The 26,574-nt window shown below is 57.8% G+C and overlaps 1 protein-coding gene across 1 annotated transcript in view; it reads left to right on the top strand.

Annotated features, from left to right (window-relative positions):
- The window catches only part of TEAD4 (TEA domain transcription factor 4), a gene marked incomplete at its 5' end in the record, with an annotated part of 61,998 nt that extends 36,227 nt beyond the window's left edge, over positions 1–25,771 (top strand). The window contains 10 exons of the mRNA XM_032646990.1: positions 3,696–3,760; positions 4,111–4,173; positions 7,790–7,918; positions 8,915–8,958; positions 9,419–9,474; positions 11,555–11,694; positions 12,734–12,907; positions 24,294–24,434; positions 25,257–25,409; positions 25,495–25,771. Of these exons, the coding sequence (XP_032502881.1) occupies positions 3,696–3,760; positions 4,111–4,173; positions 7,790–7,918; positions 8,915–8,958; positions 9,419–9,474; positions 11,555–11,694; positions 12,734–12,907; positions 24,294–24,434; positions 25,257–25,409; positions 25,495–25,608 (1,079 nt within the window). The remainder of the gene's footprint in view (positions 1–3,695; positions 3,761–4,110; positions 4,174–7,789; positions 7,919–8,914; positions 8,959–9,418; positions 9,475–11,554; positions 11,695–12,733; positions 12,908–24,293; positions 24,435–25,256; positions 25,410–25,494) is intronic.
- Between the last annotated feature and the right edge of the window lie 803 nt (positions 25,772–26,574).

Below are 26,574 nucleotides of genomic sequence, written 5' to 3'. Positions count from 1 at the left end.
CCCAAAACTGTTTATTTATTTATTTTTAATTAATTTATTTATTTTTGGCTGTGTTGGGTCTTCGTTTCTGTGCGAGGGCTTTCTTTAGTTGTGGCGAGTGGGGGCAAGTCATCGTTGTGGTGCGTGGGCTTCTCATTGCAGTGGTTTCTCTTGTTGCGGAGCACAGGTTGCGGAGCACGGGCTCTAGGCCCGCAGGCTTCAGTAGTTGTGGCTCGCAGGCTGTAGAGCGCAGGCTCAGTAGTTGTGGCACACGGGCTTAGTTGCTCCGCAGCATGTGGGATCTTCATGGACCAGGCAAGAACCCGTGTCCCCTGCATTGGCAGGTGGATTCTTAACCACTGTGCTACCAGGGAAGCCCCTCGCTCTCCTCTTTTATAGCTGTTACCATTTGCCTTACATATTGAGGTGCTCCTATGTTGGGTGCATAAATATTTAAAATTGTTATATCTTCTTTTTGGATTTATCCCTTGAGCATTATGTAGTGTCCTTGTCTCTTGTAATGTTCTTTATTTTAAAGTCTATTTTATCTGAGATGAGTATTGCTACTCCAGCTTTCTTTTCATTTCCATTTGCATGGAATATCTTTTTCCATCCCCTCACTTTCAGTCTGTATGTGTCCCTAGGTCTGAAGTGGGTCTCTTGTAGACAGCATATATATGGGTCTTGTTTCGGTATCCATTCAGCGAGCCTGTATCTTTTGGTTGGAGCATTTAATCCATTCATGTTTAAGGTAATTATTGATATGTATGTTCCTATTACCATGTTCTTAATTGTTTTGGGTTTGTTTTTGTTGGTCCTTTTCTTCTCTTGTGTTTCCCACTTAGAGAAGTTCCTTTAGCATTTATTGTAGAGCTGGTTTGGTGGTGCTGAATTCTCTTAGCTTTTGCTTGTCTGTAAAGCTTTTGATTTCTCCATCGAATCTGAATGAGATCCTTGCCCAGTAGAGTAATCTTGGTTGTAGGTTCTTCCCTTTCATCACTTTAAATATGTCATGCCACTCCCTTCTGGCTTGTAGAGTTTCTGCTGAGGAATCAGCTGTTAACCTTATGGGAGTTAGTTCCCTTGTATGTTATTTGTCATTTTTCCCTTGTTGCTTTTAATAATTTTTCTTTGTCTTTAATTTTTGTCAATTTGATTACTATGTGTCTCGGTGTGTTTCTCCTTGGGTTTATCCTCTCTGGGACTCTGCGCTTCCTGGACTTGGGTGGCTATTTCCTTTCCCATGTTAGGGAGGTTTCAACTATAACCTCTTCAAATATTTTCTTGGGTCCTTTCTCTCTCTCTTCTTCTGGGACCCCTATAATGCGACTGTTGGTGCATTTAATGTTGTCCCATACATCCCTTAGGCTGTCTTCATTTCTTTTCATTCTTTTTTCTTTATTTTGTTCCACAGCAGTGAATTCCACCATTCTGTCTTCCAGGTCACTTATCCGTTCTTCTGCCTCAGTTACTCTCCTATTGATTCCTTCTAGTGTATTTTTCATTTCAGTTATTGTGTTGTTCATCTCTCTTTGTTTGTTCTTTTATTCTTCTAGGTCTTTGGTAAACATTTCTTGCACCTTCTTGATCTTTGCCTCCATTCTTTTTCCGAGCTCCTGGATCATCTTCACTATCGTTATTCTGAATTCTTTTTCTGGAAGGTTGCCTATCTCCACTTCATTTAGTTGTTTTTCTGGGGTTTCATCTTGTTCTTTCATCTGGTACATAGCCCTCTGCCTTTTCATCTTGTCTGTCTTTCTGTGAATGTGGTTTTCCTTCCACAGGCTGCAGAATGGTAGTTCTTGCTTCTGCTCTCTGCCCTCTGGTGGATGAGGCTGTCTAAGAGGCTTGTGTAACCTTCCTGATGGGAGGGACTGGTGGTGGGTAGAGCTGGGTGTTGCTCTGGTGGGCAGAGCTCAGTAAAACTTTAAACCGCTTGTCTGCTGATGGGTGGGGCTGGGTTCCCTCCCAGTTGGTTGTTTGGCCTGAGGCGACCCAGCACTGGAGGCTACAGGCTCTTTGGTGGGGCTAATGGCGGATTCTGGGAGGGCTCATGCCAAGGAGTACTTCCCAGAACTTGTGCTGCCAGTGTCCTTGTCCTCAAGGTGAGAGACAGCCACCCCCTGCCTCTGCAGGAGACCCTCCAACACTAGCAGGCACGTCTGGTTCAGTCTCCTATGGGGTCATTGCTCCTTCCCCCGGGTCCTGATGTGCACACTGCTGTGTGTGTGCCCTCCAAGAGTGGAGTCTCTGCTTCCCCCTGTCCTGTCGAAGTCCTGCAATCAAATCCCGCTAGCCTTCAAAGTCTGATTCTCTGGGATTTCCTCCACCTGTTGCCAGACCCCTAGGTTGGGAATCCTGACGTGGGGCTCGGAACCTTCACTGCAGTGGGTGGCCTTCTGTGGTATAAGTGTTGTCCAGTCTGTGAGTCACCCACCCAGCCCTTATGGGGTTTGGTTTTACTGTGATTGCGCCCCTCCTGCCGTCTCATTGTGGCGTCTCCTTTGTCTTTGGATGTGGGGCATCTTTTTTGGTGAGTTCCAGTGTCTTCCTGTCGATGAGTGTCCAGCAGTTAGTTGTGATTCCGGTGCTCTCGCAAGAGGGAGTGAGCGCACGTCCTTCTGCTCCGCCATCTTGAACCAGGATTTCTGAGGGTGGCCTCTTGATTCAGCCTTGGCAGTGGGGAGAGGTCAGCTGGGGGCCCCATATGGCCTTGGCCGTGCTCTCTGGTTACAGCCCAGGTGGCTGACAGCGCACTTGTCTCGCCTCTTCCCTGCATCAGCAGCTCCCTCACTCCCACTGCTGCGGCCCTCTGGGCTCAGCCATGCCCAGCAGGACAGGGCAGGTCCCGAAGGTGGAGAAAGCAGGTAATAACTCCCGCTCAAACCCTCTCGCTCTGCCTCTCCCCACCAGTGCCCTCTTTATGGTCTAATCCTACCCGTGGTCAATGCAGCTCAAGGCTCACCTGGCCGCCCAGCCTGAGCTGGCCCCTCCTCCTCTGAGCACTTGGCAGGGTCCCGTCGGACACGGGCGCAGGGCCATCACGTGGGCACACTTCTCTCCTCCACCGGGGGGTGAGCTCTGGAAAGCAGAGAAGCCCTTGTCCTGGTCTCACTTACGCTAAGGGAGGACATGGGGCCTGGTCGTCCTGGGGGATCCTGCAGCATCACCCCTAGGCGGCCGGGCCCACAGCAAGCACGCATGTGACCCGTTGACGGTCTAGCTGGAGCCGTGGAGCTGTGCTTGGCTGGGTTCCCTGTGTCCGGGTTAGGGCCACGGGTTCCTCTCTGGAGACACTCTGTGTCTTGGCACCTGCGTCCCCCGTCCCCCTTGCTGCCCACAGACAGGGCAGACATCCTGTCAGGTCCTGCTCATTAATGGAGGTGGTGGGGACCGTGGGAGCTGCCCGGGGGAAGGGCCAAGGAGGAGGCTGCCAGGCTGCGGTGGGGGAGGCTCTGAGGGGGCTTTCCGAGCTGTGCGCCCACCGGCCAGAGATCCACAGCCCTGTCACCCTGCTCTCAGGTTAGCAGTCCCCCAGAGAGGCCTCGGCTTCCCCTTGCTGCTGGGAGATCCCTGGGATCTCAGGAGGGCGGGAGGGGCCCCGCAGAATCCTCACCCCAAGTGCCGCTCAGGTTGGGGAGGGCGGGTGAGGGGCCCTTGAGCTCGCCCGTCTTTGTCCTGGTCCTTCCGCTGAGTGGATGTTGGCGTCTCTGCAGGTCGGAATGAGCTGATCGCCCGCTACATCAAGCTCCGGACAGGGAAGACCCGCACCAGGAAGCAGGTGGGCCCTGGGGCAGGTACCCTGGCACTGGTCGGCTCCCAGGGTGGGCCCGGCCCTCCGCAGGACTGGGTGTGGACTCTGGGGGCCAGCTTGGGAGGGGTCCTCTGCTGGGTGTGCCACAGATGGTCAGTTTCCCTGGGGTCCCTTCTGCCATCGCCTGGGAGGAGACCCCTCCCCATCCGACTGCACTTGTATTTAACTGGGAGGGGTGGGACCGAGGTCCCATCAGTGACTGATCCTTTCATTCATGCGTTCGTCCATTCAGTCTGTGATGGGATGGGGGGCTGTGGAGGGCCGAGGGTCAGGGGAGCCGGCCGTCGGGGAGACAGGAACCCCTCTTCCCGCCACAGGTGTCCAGCCACATCCAGGTTCTGGCTCGGCGCAAAGCCCGCGAGATCCAGGCCAAGCTGAAGGTAAGGCCAGGGCCGCAGCGGGAGGGCTCGGGTGGGCCAGCCTCCCGGGGCTGGGGCTCTTCTCCCAGGAGGAAAAGTCTTCCTTTGGGTTTGGGGGCTGGCTGCTTACGTGTGGAGCCAGTGAGCTTCTCAGTGCTGAGGAAAGTGGGGTTCAGCCTGTAACCTCTCTCCCACCTGCACAGAGGACGTTGACTGGGGGCCGTGTCTATGTGTCTGTGTGTGAATGGCCGGGTTCACAGCATCCTGGGTGATACAGGCCGGTCTCCCGCTGTGCTCCCTGCCCACTGCAGCCCAGAGGAACCGGGCACACCCTGAGTCCCACGGTTAGAGCAGCAGGACTGCCCTCCAGACCCCGTTTCTTGCGGACCGTGTGGCCCCTTACTGCCATCACCCAGATCCTGTGGGTGGCAGGCCTGCAGGGTGGGGTCCACGCTGCGGGAAGGGCTGGTGGGGCTCCCTGGATCAGCCCCACCTTGCAGGCCTGTCTGCCAACAGGCGACTGCTACACGGGGGGCCAGCCGCTGGTTGGGAGTCCCCTCGCCACAGGACTCGGGCCTCCTGGACCCTGGACCCAGGGGCCCTTGGCTGAACCCTGGGAGGGAGCAGGCTACCCATCACGGTGGGTGTAACAGAAGAGTCTATGGCTGCTTGGTAGGAGGAGCCAGCACTTGGGGCTGAGACCAGTAAATCACAGGCATTTTAATTTTATTTTTATGTTTTGGCCGCACTATGCGGCTTGCGGGATCTTAGTTCCCCGACCAGGGATTGAACCTGGGCCCTCGGCAGTCAAAGCACAGAGTCCTAACTGCTGGACCGCCAGGGAATTCCCCACAAACATTTTTTAAAGCAGTGGAAGCCCTTTCGTTTTTCTCCCAAATTAAATATCACCCCGATCCGTTATCAGGGGAGCTACTCTGGTCAAAGCTAGGTTGGCGAGAAGCAGGGTAGGGACCCTTCGTGCTAGTCACCTCTCAGTCCCCATGACTCTCGAACCCGAAAGCATCCCAGAACCCAGTTTAAAAGCCCCTGGACTAGAGGACCATGGAGGCCCCATCTGGCCCCGTTGTCCGTGACCCTGACGCTGGAGGCTCTGACGGCGTGGGTGGGAACTCCCAGGAGGCCCCTTTCCTCCTACATCAGCCCAGCTGTCCCCCGCCCCTCACAGCTGTGGCCCAGCCCTTGCTCCTTTGTCCCCGGGACAGCTGGCTGGGCCGCAGCTGCTGGTCTCTCCCTCTCAGGCCGGCACATGTGTGCCCGGACATCCCCAGCCCTGCAGCCCGCTTGCCCCTCACTCCCCGCTCTGGTCAGCCTGTGACTCACCAGGGCCTGGTAGGGGACCGGGTGGAGAGCTGAATGTCCAGGGTTCTGTTTAGAGCCATCGAGGGGAGCTTTGCATTCCCGTGGGGGCCGGCTGTACGGCCCACGTGTGCTCGAGGAACTGAACCTGTCCCTGTCCACAGGCTCTAACGTGGGGCTGGGAACAGCTTCTGTGGACCGCTGGACAGGCTTCAGGGGGAGCCATGGACCCCTTCAATAACATGCACATTTTCATGCATTTTTCGGGGAAGATTGGTCTGAGGATTTTGTCATATTCTCCAGAGGGTCTGGGGCCCAGTGTAGTTAAGCTCCCTGGTGGATGGCAAGGTCAGGTAGAAGTCCTCGGGTCACAGCCCTGGTCTGGCCTGGCTCTGCCCTGGGCCGTGGGCCCTCTGCCATGTCGCCCACCTGCCTCGAGCTCCATCCAGCTTCCCCGCCTGTAAAATGACAGGGTTGAGCAAGGTGGTGTCTGAGGTCCCCTCCAGCCGCAGAATTCAGAAGCCTGGTCACTGATGTCACCCCGCACTCCCACCTGATTCCTGTCCCACTCGCTGGTCCCTGGCCGTTCGTTTAGACTGGCCATCGGGAGGAAGGGACTCAGGTTGCCGACACAGGGCTGGAGCTCTCTGCCCTCCCACCACTGCACTTGTTAACAGAGGCTTGTGGGCCTCCTGGGGCGTGGCCTGCCGCCCCCTTCGTGTCCTGGAGGGAGCGGGCCTGGGCATGTATGGCATCTCCCTCCCGACATCAGCAGAGCCCTTGGGGAGAGACAACCCGATGCTTTGGTTATCAGAGACAGCCTCAGAGCAAGGCCCAAGTTTGGCCCCAAAAGGACAGTGGGCTGGGGAGTCCCACCACTCAGCGCGGCCTCCCGGGCCCTCTGTGCTGAGGATGGGTGCCGGCAGATCCTGATGTGCCCCCTCCTTGGTTTGCTCAGCCCCCCGGGCCTGCAGAGGTCAGAGGTCATGGATGTGCCATCCCGGACGGACCTTAAGGGCCTACTGTCACGTGACCCCTGTCAACACCCAAGTCCCCTAAATCCTCTGAGCCTCAGTTTCTTCATCTTAAAATGGGGAGCCTACGAGTCCTGCCAGCCTCACGGGGGTGCTGAGATGTTCAGAACCAAAGTGAGACAGCGTTCTTTACCTTCTGGGGGCCGTCTCGTGTGTGCCCCATGAGCGTAAGGGGTCCCTGAGAAGCCGAGTGGAAGGGCCTGGCTCCAGAACTCATCGCGCAGGATGCCGGGCGCACCACCTGGACCCGTCGGGCCTGACGCCGTGGTGATGCTACCCACCGGGCGAGTGACGTCATATGCAAAACCAGCTGTGGGCTGAAAGGACCTCCCTCAGCAATTAACTTGCTTATTACTCAGGACAGATTTGGCTCCACCAATCTGATTATTAAATAAAGGGCCCACTTATTTTTCCCTTTTAAAAAGTAATTCATCCTAAAGATACAGAATTTCTAATCAGAGCTCGCGAGTTGACATAAACCAACCTTTGGTCTCCAATAGTGCTACCCATACTGAATAATCCTTGCTGTTCAGTCTGTATGCGTGGTCTTCTTTGGGACCCACTAGGCTTTCTGACATACAGTATGTTGTCTTATTGGTTTTGAAGACCTTTGGGGTTGGAGAGCTCAGGATGGGGGACCACTGGCGAATACAAGTAGTAGCCACGTATTATGACTGTTGTTATTGTAAGCAGGTCGTACTGCTGTTTGCTCGGAGCCTCTGCGGGTGAACCCATTTTGGAGGGGTCTTGGGACCCACAGAGGGCAGAGAATTGGTATTCGCATCCTGGCACGTAAAAGGTTCGGGAGCCATGGGTGCCCGTGGTACAGTAGAGATCCACAGGCCAGGGCTAAGACGGGGGCCACAGGAGACCGTCCCTTGTCACCGTCCATGTGGCCGAGGATGACCCCTGCCCAACAGATACTCATGCACTGTCTCCCAAGGGCCAGGTGAGGCCCCAGCCACCCCTGGTGAGCAAGACCTGGGTGGTCCCTGTGTCCCTGAGGTTGGTGACAGGAGAGCCATGGTCTGGCAGGTGGCCTCCAAAGTCTCTTTAAACCCTAATGAGACTGGCAGGGCAAGTGATGTGCCCCTTTGACGGATGAGGAAGGTGATCAGAGCCACCGAGAGACTTATTCAAGTCGCAGGACCGGTTCCCAGCCCTGCAGAAACGTGAGCCTGGTCCCAGGGCCGAGTCCAGGGTCTGACTTCCCTGTCACCAGCTGGACCCGCCTCTCCCGACCTGCCACGGTGCCCACACTGAGGCCTCCCTCGATGTCTCCCCAGGATCAGGCAGCTAAGGACAAGGCCCTGCAGAGCATGGCTGCCATGTCGTCCGCCCAGATCATCTCTGCCACAGCCTTCCACAGTAAAATGGCCCTCACCCGGGGCCCAGGCTACCCGGCGGTCTCAGGGGTAAGTGGGGCTGCCTGGAGTCGGAGGCTGGACTGCCCCGTCCTTCTCACTCCTTCCCCTTGCAAGGCACCGGCCACACCAGAGTCCTCACTTGAGTCCTCTCGGGCCAGGAGAGCCGGGGAAGGAGAGACCAAGGACCGAGGGGCCATGCAGTCGCCGGGACCGCCCTCCTGGGGGCCTCGGCAGTGACAAGGGTGCAGCCGCCCCGTCACACGGCCACCTGGGGGCTCTGCAGAGTTGGCCCCATTTACAGAAGAGGAGGCTGAGGCCGGGCTGTGGGGCGGCGCCGGCATGTTCTGAGGAGCCGCTCTGCCCCGCCCCCAGCTCAGCCTCGTACCCCCTCCGCCCTCAGGGGCTCCTTCCAGGTAAAGGGCTGATGTCCAGGAACAAAGTCCTCTCGAATTTTAAACAGAGAATGGGTCTCTTGGCCGTGGCCACGTGGGTCCCGCTCCAAGAACAGTCCAGAGAGGCCCCTCCTCCCCGGGGCTGAGTCCTCCCAGGGTGTTGTAGGCTGTTGGCACTGACGCACCGCCCCAGGCCCTGTGTCCGGGGAGGCTCTCGTCCAGCATTTTTCCGAGTGTGTCCAGAGGCCGCTAGTCCGGAAGGGCGTTGAGTGGACAGGACGACGGGACAAACGAGTGCACCCGTGACTCGGGCACTCAAGTCTCAATAGGGTGCCTGACTCCAGATCTCTTGAGAGTCCTGCGTGCCACTGTCACGAGGCATCTGTCCCCGAGGAAGGGGACGAGTGCCGTGCCGTGTTTGCAAGCCTGGGGGCTTCTCTTGGGAGCCCCTTATCGGCAGGCGTTCCAGAGGCTGGAGGTCCTTGCAGCGCTCGCGGGGACGCCGTGCTGCCTGGCTCTAGGCAGGCACCCTTCCCAGGCCCAGGCCCAGGCCCTGGCCTCGCCCTCCAGCTGAGCCCCTGCCCGATCTCTCTCTCGACGCCGCTGGCCGCACACACTGGGCTCTGCTGACTCTGTGCTTTTGTCTCCTCAGTTTTGGCAAGGAGCTTTGCCGGGCCACGCCGGAACGTCCCACGAGTGAGTATGGCCACCGTGCTGCCCCGTTGCTCCCTGGGCTGTGCTTGAGCCCGTGAACTCGTGCCGCTGACCCAGGCCTGAGGGTGGGAGAGCCGCAGTCTGGGGTCAGCCTTTCCGGATGGCCCTGCGCTTACAGATGAGGCTCTCCTGCTCTCGGGCACCCGGGGGTGGCGTTTGCTGAAGCCCCAGTCTATCCGGGGCGTAGCAGAACCCGAGCTCAGGACCCCGAGGGGAGCAGGCTAGGAACCAGCCCTCTGGCTGGCCTGGGAGGGAGGGAGGAGGGGTGGGTTTTCCAAACAGACCCACTGCTTCTGTGGGTCGGCCAGAATCCCGAGGGAGCGGGAGGCCAGAGCCACTGACCACCCGGGCCTGCCTCACTGAAGACAACGTTGGAGCCTGACCGAGGCTCTAGGGCTGCCACCTGCCCCCAGGCCCACGCGTCCTCTCTCATCTCCCACAGTGTGAAACCTTTCTCTCAGCAAAACTACACTGTCCAACCGTCACTGCCTCTGCCAGGTGGGTCAGCAGCTCTGCCTCCCTCGCGCATCGCACCCCTGCGGTTCCTGCTCCGGGTCCCAGGCCCTGACTGCTAGCCGCCCCCAGCAGTCCCCTTAGGTGCCGCCCTGGCATGTGCTCGCACCGTGCACCCCAGCTCCCAGCTCCACCTCGATCCTCTTCCAGGAGCCAAGCCCCCTGCGCCCCCAGGGCTGCCCGTCCTCCCCAAGCCCCTCCCCAGCGAGGCTCAAGGCTGGCAGGGTGCGCACAGCTCAAGGGGCAGTGCCTGCGCCCCGGGGTGGCCACTCCACCTGCATGTGTGCCCTGTCCTGCTTGGCTTCTGGGATGGCTTCCCTCTGTGACACTGTAATCCTCTCCTTCGAGACGGGGGTCCAGCAGAGCACGGCTTTCCAGCCCGGAGCCCCTGGTTAGCGGAGGGAAGGCTCCTGGCATGAGCCGGATGGAGGTCCAGCTGGGCAGCACGGAGCTCCCGCCTTCCCCGCTCACGTGACCCGCTCTGTCCCTGCCTCTTTCTCAGGAAGGTCCCTCCACCTTCCGCTCTGTGGGGCGAGATAGGATCCTCGCCCTCACCCTCCTTTCCTGGCTTGGGAATGGCTCCTGCCTGCCCGGTGGCCTGGCTTTTCCTGCTCTGAGAGCGGGCCCTGCCACCCTCCTTAGGTTCCTGACGGTTGCTTGGGGGCCTTCCACCCCCTCTAGTCCGTGCTCTCCCCTCACGGCTCCCCCACCCCATCTGCAGTCACATCCCCGCTCTTACCCTCTGTAACTCACCTGTCATCTTTTTTTTTTTTAATATTTATTTATTTGACTGCGTCGGGTCTTAGTTGTGGTGCGTGGGCTTAGTTGCCCCGCAGCGTGTGGGATCTTAGTTCCCCGACCAGGGATCGAACCTGTGTCCCCTGCATTGGAAGGTGGATTCTTAACCACTAGACCGCCAGGGAAGTCCATCCATCATCTTTTTAAAGCATCAATCTCACCGTGCTGCTTCCAGCTTAGAATCTGTTAGTGGCTCCGTGGTGTCTTCAGGACACAATCTAAGCTTAACTGTCACTCTCTGTGCCCTGGGCAGCGTCTGGGGCTGGTGTCTGTGTCTGTCTTCTGTGTGTCGGGTCACATCCGGTGTGCACGCCACTCTTGAACAAATGAACGAGTGATTCGGCTCACCCGTCAAATGCCAGCCGGTGTGCCCAGCATGGTCCTCCGCCCGCCCCCCGCCGTCCCTTGTCTCTTTCCTCCCCGGGCTTCTGACGTACCTGCCTCACTGCCCTCTCGTCCCATCCGCCACCAAGCCCCGGGGTCTTGCTCCCTCCGTTTCCCTCCTGTGTCCCCTTCTCTTCACTCCACTGCCCTCTTCATTTTCTCACTTGGGAAGAACCCACAAGGCCTGCGCCTCTCGTCCACCTTGCCCCAGCCCAGTCCTTCCCCCACTCGGAACAGGATCTTCAGAAACGCACAGCCGGTCGCTCCTCGGCCCCGCCTAAAATCCTCCCATCGCCCTCCTGAGCTCAGGCTGGATCCCGGACCCCTTACCTGGCAGCCAGGGCCCGTCTCTTCAGCCTCGTTTCCAGCCCCGATGCAAACCCGCCCTCCCCGTCACATCTGCCAGACGGAGCCTCCGAGCTCACGGTGCATCTCGCGGCCCCGTGCCCTCTGCCTGGAGCCCCCCTCCCCTGTCTGCACCTGCTGCCTCCCACTCCTACCCCGTAACCTTTCAGCATCACCTTCAGGTGGCCTTTTCTGATGCTCTTCAAGGGGGACTAGGGGGCCCCCTCCCCCGCTGTGCTGGGCACCTTCCTGTCTGTTTTCCTCACGTTCATTGCTTCGCTTACTCGCCAGCCAGCAGCCAGTCCCCCTTGAACGCATTTCCGTGCAGGGGCCCGAGGGGACTGAGCTGTTCCAGGCTGAGCTCCCCGCCAGGGCTGCCCCTGGACCGCTGGCCAGTGCTCTGCCTGCCCACCCCCTCCCCGGCTGGGAGACCCCGTTAAGGCAGACAGCAGGTCCCCCAGCCAGTCTGGGGGCCTGGCGGAGGGTGCGGCAGGGAGGCCCTGTGGACCGGCTCCCATGTGCCTTCCACTGTGCGCAGGGTTCGAGTCTCCCGCAGGAGCCTCCCCGTCGCCCTCCGCGCCCCCAGCACCCCCGTGGCAGGGCCGCAGCGTGGCCAGCCCCAAGCTCTGGATGCTGGAGTTCTCTGCCTTCCTGGAGCGGCAGCAAGACCCCGAAACGGTAGGTCCTGGCCTCCCTCTGGCCGCTCTCCCGCCCGGTGCTCATTCCTTGGGCGGCGGCTCCCCTGCTTCCCCCAGCTCCTCTTCCTCTGGCTCTGGCTCTCTCGCCCTGCTCTCTGCCCCGCTCCACCTTGGGGCCGAGCTTAGGGTCCTTGTTGCTTTCCATCCCCCCTTATCCTTCCATCCTCTCCCTCCCCGCTTCCTTCTCACTGGACCTTTCCTCTGTCCCTGGCTCTGTTTCTGCTCCCCACCCCAAGCCCTCGCTCGGTTCCTGTGCCCCATCCCGGTGCCCCGAGGCTCTGTCCGTTCCCTGCTCCCACCGTGTCCACCTTCTTCCCGGTCCGGCCACCTCTCCGTCTGAAGGCACTGGTCCCAGTCCTGCCCGCAGGCCCTGTGGCTCTGAGGAGTCTCCTGTCTGCCCCTTGTCCTCGGGGACACCAGCAGGAGCAGCAGCCCACCCCCATCCCGCCCCCTTCAGTGTCTCCGTCCTGGGTGACTGGCGTCACCTGCAAAGTTCAGAGGAGCACCTGGCCAGGTGGACAGGATGCCAGAGTTGGGGGGTCTTCACTGACCATTTCACTTTGAAATGTTCAAGCTTATGGTTTAGATGAGGAGCCCAGCGTGGACCACGAAAGAAGTGGCTCTTCTTTAGCCGCAGCGAGGGACCACAGCCGCCGCCTCCGGGGGGAAGCACCCCTCGTATGGGCCGCTGGTCTTCCATCACAGATGAGATCACGGGGGTCCAGAGATAGAAAATGAGTCGCCTAAGGATGTTGGCGACAGAGTCAAGACTCAGTACAAATAACGACCAGAAAGTGCCGAGCACCTGCTGGGGGTCACCCTGCCCCAGCTGCTGGACACCTGTCGACTCTGTTTTACACTCAGCCCTTCTACCGGCTCCGTTTTACCAGAGGGGAAACTGAGGCCCCCGCCGTGGTGTCCCTGCTCTGGGCCACTGGCGGGCTCCGAGCCCCGGTCTGTCTGGTCTGTCTGCCCCGCCGCCCCCATGGCCCCTCAGACCAGTTCTTCTCTGTCCACAGTACAATAAGCACCTGTTCGTGCACATCGGCCAGTCGAGCCCCAGCTACAGCGACCCCTACCTCGAAGCCGTGGACATCCGCCAGATTTACGACAAGTTCCCCGAGAGGAAGGGTGGTCTCAAGGAGCTCTTTGAACGGGGACCCTCCAATGCCTTTTTCCTCGTGAAGTTCTGGGTAAGCCTTGGATGACCTCCTCCTTCCCACCCCAGCACGTCGATGACCGCAGGGAGAAAGGAGGAGGGGTGGGCCTTGGCGGCGGTGGGACCTGGGACACGCAGGACAAGAGCGAAGGGCCAGCACAGAGCGGCCCTCTGGTGCCGGGAGCTCAGACCAGATGGGGCCATTGGTGCCGCAGAGCAAGGCCCCCTCCTGATGGCGGGTGACGGTCACGCCTGAGCAGAAGTGCGGCCTCAAGGGGTCTGTAGTACCAGAGAGGACCTACAGGAGACCTGAGGGGTAGTCACCCAAGGCTTTCAACGCCAAGGTTTCCGGGCCCGCAGCGGGGCAGCTGTTGGGCTGGGTGGGGCTTGGAGAAGTGGACGGTAGGCTTAGGCTGGGTCATCCCCAAAGAAACACCGAGCTTCTCCAAGAGCTCAGCCTGTAGCTCGGCCTCCGCCGCCCTCCCCAGCTCACCCCTGCATGGGTGCTGTGTGGGTAGAGCCTCCTTCTTTTGAAACCTCCTCCAAGACCAGGAGGCATAGGACCTCTTCCAGGGGCCCAGCACCCACAGAAAAGGGATGCCGGGAAGAGGGACAGGGCAGGAGAAGCCAGCGGGAGGAAGTGCAGGAAATCCTTCTGGCTGGTGATCAGAGCCTCCGAATCGTCTCAGAGCCCAGAAGCTGGGCCTTTATTTGATCTCGGACCACTTTGATAACCTGAAAGCTGTGCTTTTCCTAGAAGTGGGCATATTCACACGAAAGTGTACGTGCAGTTCCAGGTGGCTTACTGGTCCCTGGCTAGGAGCTCTTAGCCTAGCCCTCGTCCGCAACCGAATCTGTGGGGCTGGCTGTCTACAGAAAAGGCAGGAACGGAGACCCAGGGCCCGGATCCCGAAGAGGCTCAGTGTTTGCCCTTGCAGGACAGCTTGCTCTGCGAGCCGATGGAGGTTGGCCCTGGGCCTTCAGGGATGGGCAGAGTTAGGCGGAAAAGGGGGCTGGCTAGTCATGGGTAAACGTGTAAGAGAGGGAACCGCGGAAAGTAAAACGGGAGAGGTGAGTCTGATCCTGGAAGGTCCTGATCCTACAAAGGTCTGGATTTGATTCTCCGCTGGGATAAAAAATAGGTAATAGTTTCTTTTACTGTATCTTATTTTTAAATCAGTGCACGTTCATAGTTATTAATACCAAAAAAGGCTTATAACTGAAAACCGTCAGGTTGTCGTCTGCCTCCTCCCAGCCCCAAGCCCAATCCCGAGAGGCAATCACTGTCAAATGTCACTGTTTATTCTGGGTTTTATCTCCCTAGTTCTAAATATCTGCTTATATTGCTACACTTTGATATCACGACTATGTGTTGTGTATTTATGGTAGAAAAACACTGGCTATATTATAGCACTTTTCCCTTCATCATCCCAGTAAGTTATATAATTTAGTCAAAGCAATAAAGTGTTTAGATTTTGTGACAATGTAGATTGACCACCAGAGTGTGTGATGATTACATGTCATTTCTTGTGCAACTTTTTGTTTTTTCCTAAAAATAAATGGCTCTTTCGCTTGCACATTTCTAAAAAACCTACTATTAAAATTTTACAAATTGTTCTATCATGACCAACATATAAAATTAAAAAAAACTGTTTTTCACGCAGTGCTCAGGCCTCTCAGAGAATTTATCCTTTGTCCCTTTCTCCTTCTGGATGCCCCTGTTCTGCTCCAGTTTGAACCGGTTTTCCTCCAGGCCTGCTCAACAGCTGTCCCGAGACCTCTGTGTACTGCTCCTCTGTTTTGAATCTACAGTTTCCTAGATCTCATATTTCTCTCTTTTTTGGTGTTCCCCCCTCATTTTGCTGGAATACATTCTCTAGTCCCTTCCTAAGAAAAGGTGCATGGTAGATAAATGTTCTAAGTCTACCTGTTTGAAGTGTCATTTCTTTTCAGTACTTGATGCATAGTTTGGGTACAGAATCTCCATCGTAAATGATTTTCCCTAGAAGTGGTTTTCAAGAATCATTTTTTGGTTGCTCCGTTGTCTTATGAGAGTCCGGTAGTATTCTAATTCTCTGTTCTTTGTTACGTAACTCTGTTGTTTTTAGCCTCTAGGAGTTTTGCGTTTCCTCTCTGTTCCCTACATTAAATTTCACATTGATGATCTTTGGGATCTGTGTTGTTTTTCTTCCTATTTTTGAGCCAGGTACTTGGTAGGCAGTGAGATGAGAGTCTCTCAATTCGGTAACTTTACTTACATTATTTCTTCTTCTTTGTTTTCTCTGTGTTCTTTTCCAGGAACCCCTGTTAGTCTGATGTTGGATATCCCGGACCTATCCTCTCTGATTTTTACCATTTATTTATTTTCCAATTCATCTTCTTAGAGACTTTCTTAACTTTATCTTCTAATTTAAGAGTGAATCTGAGTGAATATTCCATAAAACCCAAAGTAACATTGGCATGAATGAATAGTTCTTCTTTCATGTAAAGTAAGTCTGGAGATAGAGTGTCCAGGTCTGGTCCAGCAGCTCCGTGAAATTACCAGAGACCCTACTCTTCTCTATCTGCCATCCTCAGTGTGTGGCTTCTGTCCTTAAGGTCAAGGCTGCTGGGGTTCCAGCCATCACGTCCATTTTTCAGGCATCAGGAAGGGGCAAAGCCAACTTAGTTCCCTTTAAGGAGCCTTCCTGGAAGTCCCACACAATTCTTAATTAGTTGTCTGTTTGCACGTAGCTGCAAAGGAGCCAGGGAAATGTACTCTTTTCGTTGAGTAAGTTGCCATTCTGAATAAAATCAGGGTTCTGTTACTACAGAAAATGAACGACGCTTTCAATTGTTGGTGTGTCGTAGTTTAACTGATGGCATTTTTTTCTTAATTGTTTGTAAAATCTTGGTGCGTTGTACATTTAGTGGTGAAATAGATTAACGGAATATGGTGGCATTCTCTGCCCACCCCCACCCCACCCCTTGTATCGAATATTTAATTTTGACCATGACGTTTTTAATTTTTAAGAGCTCCTTCTTCTTCTTTGATTGCATCCTGATCTTGTTTCACGGCTATTCTTTTAAGTTTTCTTCTGCTCCCTTTGTTTCCTTTTAGTCCCTTTTTCTGTCTGGGTCTTTGTCTTTCAAGTTGGAGGATTTTCTCAAATGTCTATAATTCTTGGCCAGGGTTTTTGGTCCTCATTTTTTTTTTTTTTTTTTTTTTTTTTTTTTTTTGTGGTACGCAGGCCTCTCACTGTTGTGGCCTCTCCCGTTGTGGAGCACAGGCTCCGGACGCGCAGGCTCAGCGGCCATGGCTCACGGGCCCAGCCGCTCAGCGGCATGTGGGATCTTCCTGGACCGGGGCACGAACCCACGTCCCCTGCATCGGCAGGCAGACTCTCAACCACTGCGCCACCAGGGAAGCCCTGGTCCTCATTTTTTTGACGGCGTTATTGCTGTGTAACTCAACCTACCGTATAATTCACCGACTTAACGCGTACAATTCGGTATTTTTAGTATATTCACAGAGTTCTGCAGCCAGGTAATTTTAGAACATTTTCATCACCCCCAAACCCATTAGCTATCACCTCCACCCCCAGCCTTAGGCAACCCTAAGCTGCTTTCTGTCTTTATAGCAGTTTTAGCTATTTCACATAAATGGAATCTTACAATATGTAGTCTTTTGTGACTGGCTTCTTTCACTTAATGTTAAGTTTTTAAGGTTTAGTCATATTCTAGCACATATCAGGACTTCATTCCTTTTTATGGTTGAGTAATAGCCCACTGTCTGGATAGACCACATTTTGTGTATCCATTCATCCGTCAGTGATGGGCATTTGGGTTGTTTCCACCTTTGGGCCACCGTGAATAATGCTGCTATGAACTTAATATACAAGTCTTTGTGTGGACATAGCTTTTCATTTCTGTTGGGTAGATACTTAGGCATGGAATTGCCAGATCATATGCACTATTTATTTATTTATTTTTGGCTGTGTTGGGTCTTCGTTGTTGCGCGGGCTTTCTCTAGTTGCGGCGAGTGGGGGCTACTCTTTGTGGTGTGTGGGCTTCTCATTGCGGTGGCTTCTCTTGTTGCAGAGCACAGGCTCTAAGCACGTGGGCTTCAGTAGTTGTGGCTCGCGGGCTCTAGAGCGCAGGCTCAGTAGCTGTGTTGCACGGGCTTAATTGCTCTGTGGCATGTGGGATCTTCCCGGACCAGGGCTTGAACCTGTGCCCCCGGCGTTGGCGGGCAGATTCTTAACCGCTGAGCCACCAGGCAAGTCCCCTCTTTTTGCATTCTTGACAGTGTCCTTTGAAGCACAGCCTTTTCCATTTTGATGAAGTCCAGCGTATCCTTCCTTTTGTTGTTCGGGCCTTTTGTCCATGTCCAGTGACTGGGAACTCTGTGGACAAGGTGTGGGCCTTGTTACCTGCTGGGCTTCTCTTTCAGGTGGTCGGGGCTGGGGAACCAGCTGCTTTATCGAGGACACTAGTAAATGTCAGCATGTTTACTGGACCTTTTCCTTTCCTGAAGTGGTTCAGTTTCTCCAAAGAAGACTCCTACTGTCCCCCCACCCCTTGGCAGGGACAAACGAACATTCTAGCAGTGGGGCTGGGAGAGGGCTAGGGGAGCCGACCGTTTCTTAGGCAGCGTTCACCTCATGCCCTGGCTCCCACCCCCTCTCCTGACATGCCTGGGGGCCCAAAGACCTGACACCCTCCTGTTTAATTTCTTCTCCTGATGTGTGAAGAGTGGGGGCCCGGAGGCCTGACCACCCGGTGTACAGCCTTTCAGCCGGTTCCTTGTGTCATATCCTGTGCCTCCCTGGCCATCACTGTCCTGGCCCCTGTCGTCCCGAGTGGTGCTGACTTCTCACCCGTCACCCCTCTGAGGGCACTTTCAGGCTGTAACTCTTCTTATGTCCGTTTCCCCGCAGAAGCCATCCTAGCTTGGATCAGCTGTCAGTCCCCTGGAGTTTGTTGAATTCTCCTGTCCGTTTGGTCTTTCCTCCGTTTCTTCGTGTGTGTGTGGTACAACGCGTTAAAAAAGGTCTTTGCACTCATCCTGCTGGCTCTGGACGGGGAAATGTGAACTTGTACGGTCAGTCTCTCTTTTTTTTTTGTGGTACGCGGGCCTCTCACCGCTGTGGCCTCTCCCGTTGCGGAGCACAGGCTCCGGACGCGCAGGCTCAGCGGCCATGGCTCACGGGGCCCAGCCACTCCGCGGCATGCGGGATCTTCCCGGACCGGGGCACGAACCCGTGTCCCCTGCATCGGCAGGCGGACTCTCAACCACTACGCCACCAGGGAAGCCCCAGTCTCCCATTTTAACCAGAGGTCCACGAGGGCCACCACTAATGGATCGGTAGCAGTTGTTTGGAGCGCTGGGTTGAGGAAGATCTGGAGGGAGCCCTTCCTGGATTGACTGGTAATGTCTGCCATGGGTGCAGCAGGGGAGGGTAGTGTGCATTTCCTACATGTTTACCATCCCGTTGTTTAGGTAACGAGGAGTCCTTGAAGGTTGTTGAATGGGGCATGGCCAGAGCTGTGCTTGGTTACGTGCATTAGCCATCCAGACTGACAGCTGCAATACAGGCCGAGAAAGAGACCTCAGCCTCCTTAGGGCCTCAGTGGAGAGGCTGGCTTTAGAGTCTGATGTACGAGGCAGGATGCCAGGTTCCCTTTTCTCAGGAAGGGCTTAAACCATCTCATTTCCCTTTTTCTTCTCCCTCTTCTCCCTTCCAGCCCTGAGCATGGGAGTTGGAACCAAGTGGCTTGGTTGTCAGCAGACAACTAACACGGGCACCATCCGGCCAGCGGTGGCGACTCCCACCTCCTGCGTGTGTCCAGGGAGGTTCCTGGCCTTTCCTTAGGAGAGCCTACGCCCTCTGTCGCCCACTCCTTCCCCCACCCCCCCAAGCCTGTCCAGGCTCAGTCTTGACTCGGAAGTATGCCCTTGGCTCAGCTACCCCGAGGGTTCAATTTAAGGTGACCCCTGACCAGGGAGGCCTGGCTGGCAGGAGGCGTATGGGAACACCACCCTGGTCGTGGCAGATAGCATACTGGGGTGACAGTATTCTGTATTCTTCTAGCCACCATCCAAGTGAGAGCCATCCTAGGCCCCCATTTCACAGATGGGGAGACTGAGGCATGGAGTAAGCAAGGGTCTGGCTCTGAGACCCCCAGCCTGGGCAAGCCTTGCTCCTGTAGTCCTTCTTGTGATGCACACGCCGAGGTAGATCAAGGCAGGCGGCGGCAGGTCACCCCAGGCACTGTTCATAGCCTGACTTGTACTAGCACGTTTCATCCTTGCCACACCTCTGAAGGGAGGTACAGCTGACAGCCTCGTTCCGTACAGGGGAAGGTGAGGCACAGAGAGGTGAAAGAATGTGCCGGGCAGCCCAGTTCGCAGTGACAGAAGCAGGATCAGTGCCAGCCAGCCCCGCTCTGGGAGTGTGCTCGGAACCGTCACCCCACACCATCCTGCCTTGCCGGGTGGCTGGGGTCCCCCGTGCGGCCCCGTGCTCCCCCTGCTTCTGGTGGAGAAGGCTCTGGGTAGCCTAAAAAAGGGCCCTGCGCCCCTGAGGAAGGGCAGCTAGTGGGGGCAGGGAGAGAGCAGTCTCAGCTGTGCATTCAGTGTCGAGCCGGGCACTGGGGCTTCTTGGGGCTTCTAGAGCCCAGGCTTCCCTTCCAGGAGATGGGCAGGGGTGTCCTGCCTAGAGATCAGAGCTGGCAGGTGGAAAGGAGGACCGGAGGATCCTTCTCCTACCTGGCTCGCGGCCCTCGTCCTCTCCTTCCTCCTGAGTCTGGGGAGGCTGGAGGTGGGGGTGAGGGGAGGAGAGAAGGTGGAGACGGTGGTGCTGGGCAGCGTGATTGGGCAGGTTCCACGCCAGGCCGCTGTGCTCCGTCCACAGGCTGCGCACACAGCCCGTGCCGTGCGGACCCGATAGGAGCTTGCGTTCCGAGTGGGAGAATCAGAGCAGGTCTCGCCTGCTCTGTGTGGGAGGGGGTGGGCTGCCAGTGAGCCCTCCCAGCGTGTCAGGAGAGCGAGGCAGGCAGCAGAGGGCCCAGCTGGAGAGCTGTGTCCCGAGGGAGTCTCGGCTCCTGTGGGCCCTGTTTCTCCACTTGAAAAGTCAGTACTTTGTTCCGGAGGGCCTGCGAGGGGCTTGTGTCCTAGGACCCTGATGAGTGGGGTCGGCTGGGGGTGGGAGGGTGGGCACGTGGGCGGCCAGGGCACCTTGGCTGTCATCCGGTCCCTCTCCTCCTGCGTGGGGAAGGTAGAGGCACCAGGGAAGGACAGACCTGGGATGTGGGAGAGGAAGGTCTCCTGAGTGCTAACCACGGGACTTGGGGTCCTCCGAGGCAGCCTCGGCGCCCTAGCCGTCTGGAACCCTCTTCTCCTGTGCCCTGGCCTGTAGCTGGTGTGAGACTGACCACACAATTAGGAAGGGATGCTGCCAGGAGAGGACAGTGTCGCCACACACCCCCCTCGCTCCGCCCCAAAGCCTGGCGGTTTTCTCGTCCGGCCCCGGGCCCCGGGCACGCAGGCTGCGGAGTGGGTCAGAGCCCGCTTGGAGTGGGAGGAGGACTTTGATGTCCCAGCTCGGCCTCCTGTCCCCCTCCTGCCGATGGTACTGTTCTCTTTGGTGGGGATGGGTAGTAAGTGGCCGGCTCGTGGGCCGCCGGGACTCATCGGTTCCAGCTGGCGGTGGCATTGGGGGCAGGAGGGGTTGGGTGTCAGGCTGTGCTCCGTGGATGTGAGATGCAGGGGCTGAGAAGCTCCCAACTCCCCCAGGACATGTGAGACCAGCAGAGGCCACCTCTGTCCTTAGGCAGTGGGAGAGGGGACTCTTACACACTGATGGCCGTGAACTCCAGTCTGCAGATTGAAAATGCCGGGCAGAGCTGGGCCGAGGCCGGACAGGGAGGACAGTACCCCAGACCTTCCTCCGTCGAAGGGCCCTGACATTTCTCCCAGGCACATACCAGCCCATAACAATGAATCTGAGCCCCCTGGCCCCCAGGCCCGGCTGTCCCGGCTCATCTGTCAGCCACCCGATCCGCTGCACCTGTTCCAGGCCCAGCCTGTGAGCTGCCACTGCACTGTAGCTATGAATAGGGTGGAGGGCAGGGGGCCGCGGGGGCGCTCTCAGGGTAACGTGGGGGGCAGCTTTGCTCTCAGGCTGAGAAGGCAGAGACGCTGAGCGTGTGCGGGGAGGTTCTCAGATTGGGGGGTACGCGGTGGGGCTGCAGGAGGTGGTGGGTTGTAATTAGGATGGCACCGAGGATGGTGAGGTGCTGTGGGGTGTGCGCTTTTCGCTGGCCGGGGTCCCCCGGGACCAAGCAGTGGGACCATAGGGTAGGTTCTGGGGCAGACATTGGACCGCCAATGTCTGAGCCAGATGAGGTGTCTGAGACTTTCATCTCTGCCCCATCTCCTTCTCTCTCTCTCTCTCTCTCTCAAGCACCAGCTCACCCATTCTACCTGCTCCCCCAAAAGTCACACACTCCCTGAGAGCAGAGACAGCCCTGCAGCCTCTTTGGGCGCCCCCTGTCCTGGCCATGCTGGGCCAGGCAGGATAAACAGGCAATGGAGCGACTGGAAGGACCAGGCGAGTGGGAGGCGATGCCAGAAGCCCCTGGAGTGTCTTTGAGCCGGGGCGGGGCTCCGAGGACTGGCCAGGGTGCAGGGGGTGGAGGTCCTCCTTGTGAGCACAGGACCGCTTCACACCCAGAGCAGCCGAGAGGGGAGTTTCAACAGCTCCGTGCCACTCTGTGGAAGGCACGCCGCGTGCCGGGCCTGAGCCCTGGGAGAGCTTGGTTCCCGCCTCGAGTGTGCTTACCATCTGGAAGGGGCAAGGCCAGGCCCTGCCAGCACAGGGTGGTGACAGCACGTCCCATCCCCGCGGGGTGCTGGGCAGCTGCTACCTTGTGCGCTGGGGAGAGCCTGGAGGGGCCATGCCAGCCCTGCCCGAGCCCGGTGCACAGTGCACGGATTCACATTTCTTCATTAACAGTTAGGTGGTTGTTTTCATATCTATTAGGAGAAACAGAATCCCTGATGTCACGGATATGACTGCTTAGAATAAGAATGAGTTGATTTGAAAGAAACCGTTAGGGGTGGAGTGGGGCGTGTGGTGAGTGCTATGTGAATAGCATCAATCAGGAGGAGGACGGCGGTGGCTGCATCCGGCAGACATCAGTTCACGTCCTGGCCTCGCCCCCTCGTCCGGGCGCCTGCCCTCCCCAGGAGCCGGGCTCCCTGCCAGCTCTTTTCCAGGCACGGTCCACGTTCCTGCCCTGCGCTCATGTATCTCAAGCACACACGAACTGTCCCCCAGGCCTTTTTGAGGACGTCCGACGAACTGGGTCTCCGAGGAGAAGCATGTGACTCAGTAGAGAGAACAGGAGACAGAGAGCTGGTGCTGTCCCCGGGGCAGCAACTAATTCCCAGCCCACCGCAGGCCCCTGGGCGCCCCCTGCCCTGCCCCACGCCCACCACAGATGCGGGAGACTGCTGCTCGTTTTGGAGTTTAGTTTTCTCCTTTTCTTTTTTTTGGCCATGCCGTGCAGCTTGCGGGATCTTTGTTCCCCAACCAGGGATTGAACCCAGGCCCCCAGCAGTGCAAGTGCAAAGTCCTAACCCCTGGGCGGCCAGGGAAGCCCTGTAATTCATTTTCTTCTTTCTTCCTAACGGCCCCGTGAAAGCCCTTGCTGGGCACACTGAAATGTATGCCATCTAGGTCAACATGGAAACAGCCTTTATTTTCATCATAAAGGTAACACATCCTCGGGGCTTCCCTGGTGGCGCAGTGGTTGAGAGTCCGCGTGCCGATGCAGGGGACGCGGGTTCGTGCCCCGGTCCGGGAAGATCCCACATGCCGCGGAGCGGCTGGGCCCGTGAGCCATGGCCGCTGAGCCTGCGCGTCTGGAGCCTGTGCTCCGCAACGGGAGAGGCCACGACAGTGAGAGGCCCGCGTACCGCAAAAAAAAAAAAAGTAACACATCCTCGTTCTGCTTTATGACCGCTTCTTTTTCTTTCTTTCTGTTCAACATTATGTTGTAGTCAGTTCACAATAGTAAATACAGGTCCCTGTCGACACGGTGTGTGGCTCTGTAATTTCTGCTGTGCCCAAGACAGTTGCCCCCCTGCCAGTCTAGAGGGTCTTCTTGCTCTTGGAAAACTTCTTTCCCCAAAGGAGAGAAAAGTAATGACTTTGATGGCCAGGGGCAGAACAGCCCGGGGCCCGGCTCTGAATCCTGCTGGAAACTTCCCAGGGTTCTGGGGCTCCCTGTAACTTTGTGCAGAAAGGTCCTTGGGGTCAGAATCCTTATCGCGGTCAGGAGCTCCCCTGCGTTTGTGGGGCTGCACTCTGGGTCCTGCTGGGCAGTGATCTGGGACGAGTTGTGTGGATGGGAGGAGAGGCTTCCCCCTAAGAATAAGCCTTTTGTGATGTTTGCACACTGCTTCTGAGTCTGAAGCCGCTCTGTTAGCACCTCAAATGGGGTGATTTGCTGTGGAGCCCAGGTTCCGGGAGGGGGACCCCTCAGTGGTTGGGGGCTTCGCCGAGGCACCGAACAGCCTCACCCAGCGTCTCTCGGCTGGGTGGGAGAAGCAGCAGAGTTGGAGCCTGAGGACCCAGGGCCCGTGACTCATCCACTCTGTGGCCTTGGGCAAGGCCCGCAGTCGGGGAGCCTGAGATCAAACTGAGGCCCCCGTCCTGCCTTGTCCCCCTCGCAGGGAGTGGGTGTGAAGTCACGAGTCTTATTACCCACCTTTTCTTGGGGGGGCAACTTCGAATCGCCCCAACACGCAGCAGGAGGCGTCCTGGACCCTGCCATCAGGCACGAAGCTGATCAGAGGCCCGGGGGCTCCCACGCCAGGCTGGGGAGGGGTTCCCTTTGGCAAACGGGCTCGATGAGAGGGTGCTAGCCAGACTTCTGTCGGGCACAGAGCTCTCAGAACAATTGCAGAGGAGCCCAGCGGAAGGAGGCCGGTGTTGGGGAGATTGGTCCGGAGGCAGAACAGAGACGCAGAAGGTCAAGGGTGGCCGGGCTCGCGGTGCCCCAGAGATGGCGGGAGGCCAGGCCCCCAGAGCCACTGCTGAAGGGACACTGGCAGGGCCCTAATGTTCTAAAGACCGATTGGGGGCCCCGTCTGCTGGGCTGTTGGCACCCGGTGGGCAGCAGGGCCGGGAGCTGATGCAGGCCCAGGTTCTTGCCATTGTTTGGGGCACACGGCCTGACTTTACACCAGGCCTGCGTGTGGATGGATGAGGGAGCTTTCCGAGGTCCTGCGTCCACGTTTTTTCTGAGCCCCCCGATGGCGTCCTGGCCCTGGGGCCTGGGCTGTGGCCCCAGAGGCCTCCTCAGTGCCGCCCCCAACAGGGCACCTCTGAGTTACCGCCCCTCCTTGGTCTCCCCTTGTCTCCCTCCAGGCAGACCTCAACACCAACATCGAGGATGAGGGCAGCTCCTTCTATGGGGTGTCCAGCCAGTACGAGAGTCCTGAGAACATGACCATCACCTGCTCCACCAAGGTCTGCTCCTTCGGCAAGCAGGTGGTGGAGAAACTGGAGGTGAGCACACGCCGCTGCTCGCCCACCCGGGCGCCAGACCGTCGCGCCCCTGCGGCCCGGGCGCCAGACCGTCGCGCCCCTGCGGCCCGGGCTTCTCGCCTCTGCGCCCAGATATGTCTGAATGAATGCGGTCTGACCCTCGCCGTGCCTCTTCATTGACAGCCCACCTCCCGTCCAACACAAGCAGAGCACCTCCCCATCCTGGTGGGCCTCACCTCTTGCCCGTCAGGTCACGGGGAGCCATTCCAGCACCCCAGAGCTGAGCTCCCCACGACCCCTCGGGTGGTTCCGGGCAGCAGCGGTCTCTGAGAAGCTCTTCGAGTTAGTTATTTCCAGTGAAATGTTAATTTTGAGATCGTTGTGGATCCACGTGCAATGGTAATCCCTTCCCTAGTTGCCCCGATGGCAGCATCTTACATACCTAGAGTGGACCATTAGTAACCTGGCTGTTGACACCGACGTAGCCCACCAACCCGAGTCAGATGCCGTCCGTTTACACGCACTCACTTGTGTGCATGCCTGTGTGTATGTGCCCAGGTGTGTAGCTACACATACGTGACGGTTCCGTGGCCACAAGGTCCCTGTGGCCCGTCCCCCATGTGCGGCCGGGATTGAGCTGTCATTCCGTCTTCGTCTCCACGTCTTGAAGCTCCTTCCTCCGATACCCGGCGTCTGGGTCATGGGGGGCGGGGGGTGCTCTGTCTCGAGGACTCCCTGGGCTCTGCCCGTCCTTCCCACTTAAGGCCGGTTGGGTTGTGGAGCTTCCTTCCCGGGGCCTGCGGGCGGCGGCCTCCTAAGCTCCGCTGTCCCCGGGCCCCACAGACTGAGTACGCGTGCTACGAGAATGGCCACTACTCCTACCGCATCCACCGCTCGCCGCTCTGCGAGTACATGATCAACTTCATCCACAAGCTGAAGCACCTGCCCGAGAAGTACATGATGAACAGCGTGCTAGAGAACTTCACCATCCTGCAGGTGTGTGTGCGCAGGGGTGGGGGTGAGAGTGGGCGGTGGGCAGGGAAGGTGGCATGCTGTCTCCCTCCTCCCCTCACCCCTGCAGGTGGTCACCAACAGAGACACGCAGGAGACGCTGCTGTGCGTCGCGTACGTCTTCGAGGTGTCGGCCAGCGAGCACGGGACTCAGCACCACATCTACCGGCTGGTGAAGGAATAAGAGACCGGGGAGCAGGGAGGGGGGCAAGACATCGTGTGCGCAGGGACGTGGGGTGGGGACCCGCGGGGGCAGCCCCCACAAAGCGCCAGGAGAGTTGAGGTCATGACTCTTCTACCCAGGAACATGAACCCACAGTGCCTAAGCCCAATAAACGCGAGATCTGGGCACCTTCAGAGGCCCCGTCTGGCTGTGGGAGCCTCGGGAGGGGCTGAGGGAGCGGGCGCTGGCTGGGAAGCGGGCCGGAAGCAGCCCCGGGGTGCGGTCCTGAAGCCAAGGCCCCCGTGGACTCAGCCAGGAACGTCCAGACGCTGAAGCTCAAGACGGGTCAGCCCCTGCGCTGCACTGGAGCCGCTGCCGGCCACGCTGGGAGGCCTGAGGGGGGCGTGGGTCCTTGGCCAGCTGGGAGTGACGGATGCATCCGCCCTGGCCACCTCTGCTGCTGCTGCCCCAGGACAGCCGACGGGGAGGCGCAGCCCAGTCCCGGGGGTGGGGTGGGTTTCAGGTGTGGAGGTGACTGAACTCTCGGGAGGTTGGAAGTGGACGCGGTCAGAGCTCTTTAGGTAGTTTTCATCAGGCCACGCTGGCTGCCTGGGCCGGGGGGGAGGGGGGGGGGGGGGTCAGGGGATCCCGAGACAGCGAGGGTGGGAGTACAGTGGTGCAGCCAGCTTTTGAGTGTGGCCGGTGAGGCCGGAGTCACGCCGCCTCCTCTGTGGTGGTGAAGGCCAAGACAGTTGGTCAGAGGTCTGCGGTGGACCAGTGGTTTCTGAGACCACGCAGTCTGCATGGTCTGTGGGTCTCACCGCAAACCCCTCCCAGCCAAGAAGCCTGCCGGGTGCCGCCTTGGAGCAGCCCAGGCCGTCCACGCCCTCCCTAAGTCCACTCCCTACCTAAAGGTCAGGTTCTGTGCCCCCCTCCCCACTGCGCCTGGAGGGGACCCGCCGAGGGATTTCCCTGGTCTGTTTCTCC

This window comes from Phocoena sinus, chromosome 10, assembly GCF_008692025.1.
Source record: "Phocoena sinus isolate mPhoSin1 chromosome 10, mPhoSin1.pri, whole genome shotgun sequence".
Taxonomy (NCBI): domain Eukaryota; kingdom Metazoa; phylum Chordata; class Mammalia; order Artiodactyla; family Phocoenidae; genus Phocoena; species Phocoena sinus.
The sequence above is the reverse complement of the archived record's forward strand: the minus strand, read 5'-3'. Positions and strand labels throughout refer to the sequence as shown.